Source organism: Pseudorasbora parva, chromosome 12 (assembly GCF_024679245.1).
Source record: "Pseudorasbora parva isolate DD20220531a chromosome 12, ASM2467924v1, whole genome shotgun sequence".
Classification (NCBI taxonomy): Eukaryota; Metazoa; Chordata; class Actinopteri; order Cypriniformes; family Gobionidae; genus Pseudorasbora; species Pseudorasbora parva.
This window is the reverse complement of record NC_090183.1, coordinates 27,139,557-27,154,122: the sequence shown is the minus strand read 5'-3', so window position 1 is coordinate 27,154,122 and position 14,566 is coordinate 27,139,557. Positions and strand designations below refer to the sequence as shown.

The window sequence follows — 14,566 nt, the reverse complement described above, 5'->3', positions numbered from 1 at the left end:
CCTAAAATAAAAATAAAAACCTCCTTCAAACATATCAATAAACAGAAGATGAACTGAGCGTTTAACGAGACAGTTTATGAATAAAGACTAGAGATTATCCATCTCGCAGACTGCGGAAAGCCAGACAGACGAGGCCCCTTGGAACTCAGAGAATGAGTGAGAAAAATTTGAGCAGAAAACACAAGGGCAAGAGGGACAGAGAATAACAGACTGGGCTCCTTGTTCCTAGGGTCCCTGCTGTGGACTGTTGGGGCATCATACACTGGAGTAGCAGAGGGCAGAAATAAGACCATGTGATCCCGAGACAGATGTGCAGCCCCGAGCGAACAGCAAGAGCAATAAACTGTCTTTCATTCTGGGAGATCACAGCTGTGTAGGACACACATCATCTCTTTTTCTTCTGTTTGGGCCAGTCTTCAACGAAATGCTAATACAGTTCACTTTTCTGAATGCATCCACTATTTTGTCTGCAATAATAGGCTAAATAATACAGTGCCAAGTCTTAATTGGGACATCTCCAAGCCTCATTATATGCTGCCCCCTTGAGACTTAGTTGCCCCGGGGCATAGCACAGCGTAACATGCCTGTTAACCAGAGAAGAACTCATCTTCTGTCAGATTCAAGAGCTAAAACAGTTTGCTTTAAAACATGACAAAACAACACAACCAAAAGGCACTATGTAATTCCATTTTTTGAACTAACACCCAGAAGACAATTGCCTCTATGGTGAATAATAAAAATGTAAAATTCTGCGAGCTATGCCTTATAGTCATTTATTTGACAATTTTACATAAAAAAACTTGAAATACATCAACAACCAAGTATGATTCAAAGGCCATGATGATTCAATTATATCATTAAATATTAGTGAACACGTAAACAAACTGAAATTACACACAGTCTGCCATTATATAGAGAGACAAAATAAGCACATTAGTTGGCACATTGAAAAATAAAATCAGACCAATATTCAGTTTGATAAATTAAAAAATCTCATTGGCTATGTTTTTCATATATGTTATTGTGTGCACTTAAAGAACGGCAGAGTAAACTCATTGCCGTTCTGTTATCTTTAGTCGAAGTGTTGATTTCGTCTTTGTCCTTTCCTCTCATTAAGATACATGTTGACGTAGGAAGTCAGCAGGTCGTCCATTTTATAGCCCTAATGAACACAGAATTCTGTTATTTTGTGAAACATCCAAATTTTTGGAGTACGCAACATTTTTGTCACTTACCAGGGACGTTTCACACAGGATTTTGTTCCCTTTGACAAGGTTTCCTATGGTCATGTGGAAGTATGTGCTTCCACTACACCAGTTTGCAATCTTGTTGTATGGATGCACAGCCAGAATGTCCTTGAACAGAAGTAGAATTCAGTTAATCCAACAAAATTAAAATTGGAGACAGAATTATGATAGACGATTCATATTTTACACAGACAATGCAACTTTACCTTCAAGCTCACGGTTTTACCATACACTTTAGGTCTTATTGAAATGTTTGTTTAAAAGACTTATCATTTGAAGTTACCTTTGTTTTGGGGTGAAGGATAGTGACGCCCTGTTTACTGATGGCAATCCTCACGATGTCAGGGAAATTGGGCTCCGATGTTTGCTGTAATATCAAGCACCATCTTATACACAGTTTTTATAAGCAATATCAGCTAAATTATTATTGAAAGGCAGACTCAGATCGCTTACTTTCACATCAAAAAAGGCACAGCCAAATGTAGGCCATTTATAGACGATCTTTAAAAAGCCAACCATTGCCTGTTCCACGGTCGTGCCCGCTTGCTTATTGTACTCAGCAATAATGTGCTGTCGGGGAAAGTTTGTGTAACACTTTAGAAACACAATATCCCATATACTCTGCATTATTCATACATATCTGGACGGAACGGACCTTCTTCCATTCGTCAGCAGACATGGCTTTAAGCTGGTCATTAGGCACCAGGTCTTTCAGCATCCTAGGAATCATGGGAAACTGAGTTTTATCATTGTCCACTTTCACCCTGAAGAGGAGAGCGCCGAGGGCCACCATTTCTTCTTTGGTACAACGATGATAGCCTCTCAAGTATTTTGGCAACTCCTAAGGAGTGCGAGAAAAAGGTAAAAATATAATGGTAACATGTTACAATATGATTGTATTAGTTAACATTAGTTAATGCATTATTTAACATGAACTAACCATGAACAACACCTCTGTTAAGCATTAGTTAAAGGAAGTGTATGTAAGATTGTGGCCAAAACTGGTACTGCAATCACTTTCAAATGACTGCACAGTGGTGTATCTATGGAGTCAATATAATGCCTTAATGTTTTGCACAAAAATAAAGTTTTGCAAAACAAAAAAAAGAATTGAGGAGGAAAAAAATGTTTTGAAAACAAAAATAAAGATTTGCAAAGGAAAAATAAAGTATTGAGCGGGAAAAAATAAGTTTTGCAAACAAAAATAATAAATTGCAAAATAAAATAAAGTTGTGCAAAAATAAAAAATATGCTCAATTACAAAATTCAATGACAGCTGTAATCCTATTTTATCTTTGCCACATATTTTTCATGCTCAAACCTACTAAATCATTTGCAACGCTCATTTTATTCTGCGTTTGAGTCAAGCGTGCGCTCACGGTACTGGGTTTCCTTTGCGCTGCACTTTTCTGCACGGTTCTCTTTGTGGCACTGGTTTGACGTGGGGGTGGAGTCAAGAAACGGGGGCACGCCCCCACCAAATACGTCATCGGCTGGAGACGGAGATCAAGCATGGCAGAGCAGAGGCAAATGGGAGGATTCCAGGTATGTAAAGGTGTTTGTTTCCTATTATTTAGCGTTAAAATGTGTTTTATTGGTTTTTTTCTTCTTCTTCTTCTAAATGCGATTATTATTAACGGCCTTTGCCAAAGAAGTTAGAGATAATTTGCACATTAACTTGTTGTAAAATGATAGGTATGTAAAGTTGATTTTTTTTTTCTTCTTCTAAATACGATTATTATTAACACTATTTCCATCTTGATGTTGATGTGCATTAAACGGTATACGATACACCAGGACTTGCCTCAACACACCAGCCTGGACGTTTATACATTGCCTTAATGAAAAACATTCACACATTAGTTAGAAATGTCCTAATAAAATGTTTAAAAACTGCAAGATGCAGGTACATTTTTGTGACACGTTTATAAGTAGAATGACAAATGTTTACTTAGGCTTAGCCACAGATGGACAGGAGAGGTTGTGGGGCACATTAAATTGGCAGACACATTGTGTTGTATATTTAGTTTTATTATATAACTACACACTCAGAAACGTAATGACAAAAATTAACTATATAAATAAAGAAATAACTAAATTATAACAAACATAGCTGTCTTTTTTATATTGTAAGGTGTACTCCAAAATATCATGCAGAGTCTTTAGTGTTTTGTATATTTCATAACTAATTGAATACATTTATTTTGTAGGTCGGTGGGCACAATGATGCCATCTTGAAGAGGAACCATGTAGAGTGCCGTTCTTCCAGTGGTTGTTGCCATTTTGATAAGGTTGCCAGTATAGCCCTCGGAGTCTGGAGGGACAACAATGAGCCGCCTTCTTCCACTGCCACCTGTGCCAATTCAAATACACATTACAACACATCAAGTATTAGGGGGCCCACACAGTACAATTAGGCTCATGTCCATAAAGTGGAAGCTAAAAAATGATTACTACTACTCTATCACTTCCCTGACTGCAAAATTATTAAAAAAATTAAAAAATTCTAAAAGGGAATGTGTACATGTGAAAGCTTTGGGATGGCTGGAGAAAATGTGCAATTGTAACCCAGTGTCTAATACCACTGAAAATAAAACTTTTGTACAGTTTGCATTAATACAGTTATGCGTTGTCATGCTTGTGTCTGCTCTGGTATTTAATATAATGCACCTGGTGCTTTATAAAGCAGCCACCCTCCAGCGAGTGATCTCAATTTGGGAAATTCAGCTTCAAGAAGCTTGCATAACTACAGAAAACATGAAACAAGGGTCGCAAAAAAGAGCACAAAATTAGAACACACAAAAATGCTAATGTAAATACATATGCAAGATAAAACATTATATTAGGATTTATGAAAGATTTATAACCATTATATTGGGAGAATGCAGCATTACAAATCCTAATAAAACACACTGCACCTGGGATTGTAATTTGATTATGGACTGATGTGATAAAAATAAATTCATGACTGCATATAAATTGCAAGTAATCTAAGTCCAGCGGCTGGCGACTCACTGCATACTGGAGTTTGGAGAGCAGTCTCTCCATTACCGTACGCCCCAATTCAACCCTGGTGGCATCAGTGCCCACCGACCTACAAAAGAAATGTATTCAATTAGTTATGAAATATACAAAACACTAAAGACTCTGCATGATATTTTGGAGTACACCTTACAATATAAAAAAGACAGCTATGTTTGTTATAATTTAGTTATTTCTTTATTTATATAGTTAATTTTTGTCATTACGTTTCTGAGTGTGTAGTTATATAATAAAACTAAATATACAACACAATGTGTCTGCCAATTTAATGTGCCCCACAACCTCTCCTGTCCATCTGTGGCTAAGCCTAAGTAAACATTTGTCATTCTACTTATAAACGTGTCACAAAAATGTACCTGCATCTTGCAGTTTTTAAACATTTTATTAGGACATTTCTAACTAATGTGTGAATGTTTTTCATTAAGGCAATGTATAAACGTCCAGGCTGGTGTGTTGAGGCAAGTCCTGGTGTATCGTATACCGTTTAATGCACATCAACATCAAGATGGAAATAGTGTTAATAATAATCGTATTTAGAAGAAGAAAAAAAAAACAATCAACTTTACATACCTATCATTTTACAACAAGTTAATGTGCAAATTATCTCTAACTTCTTTGGCAAAGGCCGTTAATAATAATCGCATTTAGAAGAAGAAGAAGAAAAAAACCAATAAAACACATTTTAACGCTAAATAATAGGAAACAAACACCTTTACATACCTGGAATCCTCCCATTTGCCTCTGCTCTGCCATGCTTGATCTCCGTCTCCAGCCGATGACGTATTTGGTGGGGGCGTGCCCCCGTTTCTTGACTCCACCCCCACGTCAAACCAGTGCCACAAAGAGAACCGTGCAGAAAAGTGCAGCGCAAAGGAAACCCAGTACCGTGAGCGCACGCTTGACTCAAACGCAGAATAAAATGAGCGTTGCAAATGATTTAGTAGGTTTGAGCATGAAAAATATGTGGCAAAGATAAAATAGGATTACAGCTGTCACTGAATTTTGTAATTGAATATATTTTTTATTTTTGCACAACTTTATTTTATTTTGCAATTTATTATTTTTGTTTGCAAAACTTATTTTTTCCCGCTCAATACTTTATTTTTCCTTTGCAATTCTTTATTTTTGTTTTCAAAACATTTTTTTATTGCTCAATTCTTTTTTTTTTTTGCGCAAAACTTTATTTTTGTGCAAAACATTAAGGCATTATATTGACTCCATACGTATCCCCCTCCCCCCTGATACCTAAACACTACTGACTTTGTGATTGGTAGATAGGTGGAGGGTGGAGCTTCAGGCCAAAACATCAACATCAGTTGAGTTGACATAGTGACATATCAGGATTTAGTTACTGTGGACTAATATTACCTGCTGTAATTATAACATAAGCACACAAGGAAACTTACACTCATTGGTGGGCACGTAATGAATCCACCTCTTCTTGATATGATCGTTTTTCGGAAATTTAAAGAAGGACACCGATCTGTTTTGTAAGTGACTACATCCAGGTAGTATGCATTTCTGTGACGAAGGCATAGCTAGCTAGCAAACTGTAGGCTATAGTAACTAAGAGTACTCGCGATTGAGCGGCAACTGATGCGAATGTGCTCTAGTTATGAGCCTCAGTGGCTATAGTGCGTCATCGACAGTAGGGGCGGGGTCAGGCTCAGAGGCTCCAGTGCGTCATCGAGCCACCGTTTTAGCCCGCCTAAAAAATCCGGAGCACAGCAATGGTGAAAAACTGTTGAACGGTCTAACGCCACAATTTAGTACTCCACAGTTCACAGTCTTTGCAATGTGTTTTAGCAATGCATTTCTAACATTTATAATGTGTTTAGAATTTTTTTAGAATTGCCTTTATAGGGACTTTAAAGTTAGTTAATAAAAATACAGCTGTTCATATGTTCTGCTCATGATAGTTCACATTGCATTAACTATTGTTAACAAGATTTTAATAATACATTAGTAAATGTTGAAATTAACATTAATAAAAATAAATACATGCTTTATACGTGCAGTTCATTATTAGTTCATGTTTACTAATGTTAACTAATGAAACTTATTCTAATGTGTTACTAATATAATACAGACTACAAATCAAAAGTTGGAATCAAGGCTGTTTATTTGATCTAAAATAAAATGTAAATAGTAATATTAATACAATATAAATATATCTTCAATTTTAGTACATTAAAAAATATATAGATGGACTGAAATTTGACTGAACTTCTCCACAGCCTTCTGTGCCACATGATCCTTCAGAAATCATTCTAATATGCTGTTTTGGTGTTTAATAAAATGTTGACATTAATAATTGCCATGATTTTTTTCAGAATTGTTTAATGAATAGAAATTTCAAAAGAGCAGCATTTATTTATTTAAAAAAAAATGTGGTATCAATATTAATATATTTACTGTTTCTTTAAATCAATGTAATGCCTCTTTACTGAATAAAAAAACTTTTGAATGTGTCCCTTATAAAGCTACCAATATTACAGTTCTTACAAAAGAGCAACATGGGAATTGTTCCATACATTATCAAGATGGCAAAGATTGGCAGTACCTGTGGGTAATGGAAGATGAGATCTGCCTCCACATCTCTACCAGGGCTAATGTTGAACCATAGTTTTCTCATAAAGAAAACGGTGTACGATACATTCACTGGACCTGCAGCTGTTTAAATCAGTGTCAGCAATGTCAATAGTTTTGAATTTAGTGTAGACTGGTGAATAACTTGTTCTACTTAATCAATGATCTCGGAAAAAAAACACCTAATAAAGTTTCCATCTAAATTGAAACTCACCCTGATTCACTCTCTTAGCTCTCTTGGACCAGTCAGTAATCTGTCTCAGGCTGTCAAAGAAGTAGTCTGTTTCATTCAGACTCAGAACCTGACAGAAAGGGATGTTAATCCATTGACCATATACAACCATAGACAGAGATTTAACAAGATCTGTTTTTTAATGCCATTGGTTTAAAATTCTGAATATGAGGTTACAACCATGGCTGTTAGTTACAAATCATACAAACCTTATCAGGAGTTTTCACAAAGAGGCTGAAACCATCAGCTGAGGACAACATGAGTTTTTTAGAAATGGTCTGGACCAGGTCTTTTATTTTGGTGTTGGTTGCCACCTCAAAGATCTGTCCAGAAATAAAAAAAATGTATTCAATGAATAAGATGTATGAGTTGCATTGGCAGCAAATCAACTGTAGATTTCATTTTTATTCAACTGCTATTATTTTCACAATTTTGAACAGTATATGAATAATGGTGGTGCAATATATTAACACAAGACTAAAAATGAAAAGAGACAAAGGCCCACTAGTCATTGCGAGAGAGTGTTAGGCTAGTTGACAGAACAGTCATTTGAGCCAGTGCTGTGTTGCCACTGAAAATGTTACATTTTATTATATATCAACCTTTTACGACTTTCAAACTTTAATGCTGAGCTTTGGTGATGTATGCGATGGGGATACACCAGAATATTCGAATATAAGTTTGGTGGGTTTGTATTCGATTTTCAATTTTGGGATTCATGTATTAGTTTTCTTTTCGTTGTTTCCGAAAACTGGGCATTCCCAACCCCCTCGAAACGGTTCTTTCTGAATGTTTACACTATAAAATCTGCCGAAATACAATACTCTTTTTTTACAATTAGCTTGTAGCCTAGCTGTTTGGACAGTTGAACAGGAACCCAACCTCGTTATACTTAATAAATATATTTGTATATTTTGTTACTTAGCCTAAGTGTTCCCTGCAACTGGAGGATTCTCTGTCTAGGACCAGCCCTAGTATTCGACATGGTTGTCCCCAAAACAATGTTATATGGCTGGCTTACATACATGAGGCTATGTTGAAATTGCAAAAATTAAGCATATGTCAGAATGTGTTGAAAACAACAAACCTTACATTACAGCTGCATATTTTCTAGCTTGTGATATTGTTGTAATAAATAATACACATTTTGAATAATAATTTCACAAAAAATGTGTAAATAAAATGTATTGATAAATGTAAATGTGATATAGTTGTAAGACTGTAAGCAAGTTGCAAGAAAAAAAAAACTAGCAAATGCTGAAATGTCTAACCGAGAAACAAGGATTCTCTGAGAAAACAAATGAAATGAACAACTGAACGGTTCCTCACGCACCATTCGAGATGCAAGTCTCACCTCAGTATCAGCTAATCTACATCTCTCTCAGTTTCTCTGTTGACCCCCTCTCCCTCCCCCCAACTCCTACTCCCTCTCATCCTGAGATCTCTGAAAGTACACCCAAAATCTCTCTGTTACAACGCAATAAATCCATTTTAATTATTTTTATGAAAATACACCCATACATTTTGTTTATATTCGATTTATCCTGTTAAAATGGTCTATTGGCTCATTCTGAACATGTAAAACAATGATTGTTAAATGAAACAACAATATTGTTGATTATAAATTCAAAGTTTATTGAATTTTTGTTGTTGTTTCAAAACAATACAAATCCATCCTTCCCGGGATTCTGTTCTGGCCAGGATCGCTTTCACGGGGGCACCCGCAGCGCGAACAAAAAGGCACTTTCACTTTCAAAGGGGCAGGGACTCACGACGAGATGAGAGGATATATCGAATTTACGCTAAAAACAGGCTCTGCGTTTATAGTGATTTGGAAAGAAACTGCATCTTGCAGTACATTTAAACAAGGAAATATAGCAATTATAGAGAATAGGTTCAGTACAAACAGAGAGAGAGAGAGAGAGAGAGAGAGAGAGAGAGAGAGAGAGAGAGAGAGAGAGAGAGAGAGAGACAGACAGACAGACAGACAGACAGACAGACAGACAGACAGACAGACAGACAGACAGACAGACAGACCGACAGACCGACAGACCGACAGACCGACAGACCGACAGACCGACAGACCGACAGACCGACAGACAGACAGATAGATAGATAGATAGATAGATAGATAGATAGATAGATAGATAGATAGATAGATAGATAGATAGATAGATAGATACCTCTTGGGAGTCATTGGGGAACTGGATCTTGTGGAAGATCTGGGTGCTGTTCTGCTGAATTGCATCAACCTCTACTTTGTGAGGGGGAAGCTTTCTGGGCTCCATTCTACGACAGAAACAATGACAATGTCTTCTTATACACAGTAAACATATGGCGGTTATATTTTCACACCAAATCAACAATGCAATTCTCATCATCTGTGACCCAGCTTGTGGACTCATTACAACTATAGGCATACAGCCGTGTCCCAAATGTCTTTGAACAGTTGCAGTGGCAGATGAAGCCGCTGTAAATTCTGTACTATCATATCACTTTCCTGGCATTTGATCCGATCTGGCAAGGGTAGCCTGCTAATAAAAGTAGAGGTGTTGCTAAGCTTCATTGTGTCATTTTAAAATTGAATTACTTGGATCCCACACCAATAATCATCAATTATCCACTTTTTACTTTTCAACATGCTAAACTGCCAGCATCTGCTATAAGTTGTTTATCTGGTCGTGCTTTACAATATGTCGGTCCAGTAATATAACACACATGCTGAATGAGATGAGCTCCAATAGGTTATGGCTCCCAGGTAAGCCAGCCAAAGTTCAAAGAGTAAAAACAATACAAGCATTATGCTCATTAACATGACTTAAACATTAGCTTTTAGTGATTCAATAACAGAACTCACATGATATGAAACTTAGGAATGTACAATTAATACTTCTAAACTTTAAAGTCAGTTTATTGCATTTATTCTAGTTGTTCTACCCACAAAGTGATGTCGTCTTATTTGTAATGTTTAAAGTTTGGGTTGAAATGAAATGTTATTAATCGAATGATGGCCATACCTCCGAGCCCCTTGAAGTCTCTGGAGGCAGTCTGTGGCCAATGGCTCTCGTTTACGTGTCTCAATGAAACGCTGAGCATGTTTCAGCAGAGAATTACTGGGAGGAAAGAGCCCACAGCACAGCCACAGCAGCTGCCAACCCTGCTCCACACTGTACCTGATGCACAAACAACACACAAACTATTTTAACTTACAATTATAATACACCATTTATTTATTATAAATTAATTAGTGCTGTCAAATCAATTATTCACAAACAATTGAATCTAACATAAGTGTGTTTATATATAATAATAATAATAATAATAATAATAATAATAATAGATTTTATTTATAATGCACTTTTCATTCCGAAGAATCTCAAAGTGCAACAGGGGGGGGGGGGGGGTAACAACAAAAAATGAATAGCAAGTAAAAATATAGAATACTACAAACAATCAACCAACACAGAAAACAGAACAGAAACAGAGCTGATGGTGAACAGAAACAGAGCTGATGGTGAACAGAAAACAGCTGATGGTGGAAGTCTCTGTTAGCTCCGCAGCACACTGGTCCACTCCATGTTTCAGATTTCCCCCAGCGGCAGTGTCCTGATGATGTCGCCGAGGCACGACAGCTGAAGACCAGATGATGGGTCTTCATGACGATTCAGACGATGGGGATCGCCGCAGCACCATGCAGGAGGCAGAACATTTTTCCGGGCACTTCTGTGGACACACCGGGGTCGGCGCTGAAGTCCAAGCCGCTCCACGGCCGCAATGCAGGACGAGACAGCGGCGCAGCCGAGAAGCGGAACATCCCAACATCATGCCGGACGCCGATGACGCTGGCCCGGATGACGCTAGCCCGGTGCAAACTTCAGCCACCATGCAGCTTAAGCCCAAGGGAGACCACCAGTGAGCAGCCGCGGCGAGAAACATCAAATGTCCTCCAAACCAGAACCAACCGCAGCAATTCAAACACAAACACCAGAGAAGCGGTGGAAAACGGCGAAACGACGAACAACGTCCTCTCAGTGGCTGCCAGCAATCAGCAACACATATACACACACACACACCTAAAGGATTATTAGGAACACCATACTAATACTGTGTTTGACCCCCTTTCACCTACAGAACTGCCTTAATTTTACTTGGCATTGATTCAACAAGGTGCTGAAAGCATTCTTTAGAAATGTTGGCCCATATTGATAGGATAGCATCTTGCGGTTGATGGAGATTTGTGGGATGCACATCCAGGACACGAAGCTCCCGTTCCACCACATCCCAAAGATGCTCTATTGGGTTAAGATCTGGTGAGTGTGGGGGCCATTTTAGAAACAGTGAACTCATTCTCATATTCAAGAAACTAATCTGAAATTATTCAAGCTTTGTGACATGGTGCATTATCCTGCTGGAAGTAGCCATCAGAGGATGGGTACATGGTGGTCGTAAAGGGATGGACATGGTCATGGAAAGAATGCTCAGGTAGGCCGTGGCATTTAAACGATGCCCAATTGCACTAAGGGGCCTAAAGTGTGCCAAGAAAACATTCCCCACACCATTACACCACCACCACCAGCCTGCACAGTGGTAACAAGGCATGATGGATCCATGTTCTCATGCGGTTTACGCCAAATTCTGACTCTACCATCTGAATGCATCAACAGAAATCAAGACTCGTCAGACCAGGCAACATTTTTCCAGTCTTCAACCGTTCAATTTTGGTGAGCTTGTGCAAACTGTAGCCTTTTTTTCCTATTTGTAGTGGAGATGAGTGGTACCTGGTGGGGTCTTCTGCTGTTGTATCCCATCCGCCTCAAGGTTGTGCGTGTTGTGGTGCAACAAATGTTGCAACAAATGCTTTGCTGCATACCTCGGTTGTAATGATTAATTTCAGTCAAAGTTGCTCTTCTATCAGCTTGAATCATTCGGCCCATTCTCCTCTGACCTCTAGCATCAACAAGGCATTTTTGTCCACTGGACTGCTGCATACTGGATGTTTTTCCCTTTTCACACCATTCTTTGTAAACCCTAGAAATAGTTGTGCTTGAAAATCCCAGTAACTGAGCAGATTGTGAAATACTCAGACTGGCCTGTCTGGCACCAACAACCATGCCATGCTCAAAATTGCTTAAATCACCTTTCTTTCCCATTCTGATATTCAGTTGGGAGGTCAGGAGATTATATTTGCATTTTTTTTTTATATATAATATATATATATATATATATATATATATATATATATATATATATATATATATATATATATATATATATATATATATATATATATATATATATATATATATATATATATATATATATATATAATGCAAATATAATGCATTTAGGGATGTGGTCCTGGTCAAGACAATCTCCTGATTGATATATATATATATATATATATATATATATTTCAATATAATAACATATACACACATTCATTTTGATTAAAGTCATGAGGGTAAAAGATTATGCGCATGGATAAATAATTTAAAATAAATATTGCAATATTACATAAAAAACAAGATTTATCATTTTGATTTCATGGTAATTTAAAATGTATTCAAACTAGAACGATGGAAACAATGAATCAGTTCAATGAACCTGCTGCTTGTTGATTCTCATGCACAACAGACAGAGGAATTAAAATAATTATTTTCTAGACTAATCCTATGCAGGACCAATTTTTGATGGTTTATTTCTTATATTCAAGGAATTGTGGCTGCTAGCAGGAAAGTTTACTATCTTTTTTCCTGGAATGGCCACTGATTATATATTTAATTTCAAAGTGATACAACATTTTGGCACCTGAAACTGTGTAAGGTATGATTTTTTGGTCTCCTGAAACTTTAACTAGATGCCAGTAATCTAAAGCTTCTAGACTTAGTGCCATCTGAATCTAACATACTGGCAAGTTAAGCATAACCATAAAAGATGGTTAGGTATGAAAAAAAAAAACAACATACAAAACAACACTACTGTAATTTATACTTCAAACCCAATTCTTAAAAAATACATGATCAAACTTAAAAAAAATGGATTCACTGAGGGAAAGAAGTTAAAGGTTGCATGGTTTCTCATCACCGTTATAAAGGGTAAGATGTCTCTGGTTCAACTAAAATCCCAAAAGGAAAACTGTATTGAAATATTATGAAACTGTGTCTCTGTCACATCTTTGTACCAAGTTCAAATGGTACAAATGTTCAAAAGCAGTTTATGATTTCAGCAGATATGACTTTTTGTATTTATTGTTTGCATGTACGCTAAAGTTTTTTGTTTTTTTTAAGGAATTAATATTTCAATACTTTTATTAGGCAAGCATACATTAATTGGAAAGTGCAAAATTAACAGTAAAGACTTCTGTGAAAGATTTCTATGTCAAATACATGCTGTTCTTTTGACCTTTCAATTCTGTTCTTTTCTTTCTATCGAAGGTAATGGCTGCAAAAAATTCAGCTTTGCCATCGCAGGAATAAATTACCTTTTTCAATATATTAAAATAGAAAACATTTTTTTTTAAACATCAAAAATATTTAAAAATATTTCTGATTTTGCTGTATTCATTATTAATTAAATAAATGCAGCCTTGAATCATTTTGAACTTTTGAATGATAGTGTACAGGCATTTAATAGGAAAAATACAGTATCAACTGTTTACCGGGTGTTATTGCTGGTCATTTGTTTCATGATCTGGCAGTAGATCTCGTCTCGGAGTTGCTCATTTTCTGTAGGTGGACCAAAGATCTGGTCTGTGAGTTCCTGCGGGCTCTGAATCTGTCTGGTAGGGTAGTCACCCATATACTTCAGAATAGGTGCACACTATATCAGTCAAGGAATCAGCCATTTTTGGGTTGTATCCTACCTGGATAACCAGGTTAGCTGGTAAGTCTTACTCATGGATCAGTGCTTATTCAACTCTACATCAAATTACAACAGTTTGGATATGTACTAGGTAAATGTTAAGGTGTCAATTACTATTGATAATTTCACCATTTGCAGCCAGGGTAGTATATGAACTCACTGTTGGCTTGCGAGCAGGAAAAACCAAACTCTGGTCAGGCCAATCACATAGTGTATATAGTCGGTGGGCGGGCTTAACATAATGAAGGCAGAGTAGCCACGGTTCCATGTGCTACTTGAAAATAAAGAAGCTAGCGAGCAGTGGTCTGTCAAATCGGCTTTGGCCACGACTCTGGAAGACTTAGAGTTAAACTTTTCTTTGAGAAAAGAACAAAGAACGGCACTGTATTCATTCTTAAGAAAGGAAGATGTGTTCTGTGTTTTGCTGACCGGATACGGCAAACAATCTATCAACTAGCTCTGCTTCACCTTCTTCATTGCTCTGGTTGGTTGTAGTTTTATCCTATTGCGTGCAGAGGGACTTTGAAAGACAACTTTGAGTCCTGCCAAATGGTGAGTTCCCAGACCCAACATCTTGATGTGGGTCTTGCTTGTC

General features: G+C 37.1%; 1 protein-coding gene and 1 long non-coding RNA gene across 2 annotated transcripts in view; both read right to left on the bottom strand.

The window, feature by feature from the left end:
• Window positions 1-14: 14 nt before the first annotated feature.
• Window positions 15-14,566, bottom strand: part of LOC137094229 (unconventional myosin-VIIa) — a 36,204-nt gene continuing 21,652 nt past the window's right edge. The window contains exons 38-48 of the mRNA XM_067459623.1: window positions 13,769-13,922; window positions 10,128-10,283; window positions 9,294-9,399; window positions 7,320-7,433; window positions 7,093-7,180; window positions 6,853-6,962; window positions 1,903-2,088; window positions 1,701-1,817; window positions 1,531-1,614; window positions 1,236-1,355; window positions 15-1,162 (exon numbers count right to left, since the gene is read on the bottom strand). Of these exons, the coding sequence (XP_067315724.1) occupies window positions 1,073-1,162; window positions 1,236-1,355; window positions 1,531-1,614; window positions 1,701-1,817; window positions 1,903-2,088; window positions 6,853-6,962; window positions 7,093-7,180; window positions 7,320-7,433; window positions 9,294-9,399; window positions 10,128-10,283; window positions 13,769-13,922 (1,325 nt within the window). The 3' untranslated portion in view covers window positions 15-1,072. The remainder of the gene's footprint in view (window positions 1,163-1,235; window positions 1,356-1,530; window positions 1,615-1,700; window positions 1,818-1,902; window positions 2,089-6,852; window positions 6,963-7,092; window positions 7,181-7,319; window positions 7,434-9,293; window positions 9,400-10,127; window positions 10,284-13,768; window positions 13,923-14,566) is intronic.
• Window positions 3,461-5,133, bottom strand: LOC137093583 (uncharacterized). Its single transcript, XR_010908515.1, has 3 exons — window positions 5,010-5,133; window positions 4,263-4,341; window positions 3,461-3,600 (listed from the first exon to the last, which is right to left on the bottom strand). It is a non-coding gene; the product is annotated as an uncharacterized lncRNA (long non-coding RNA).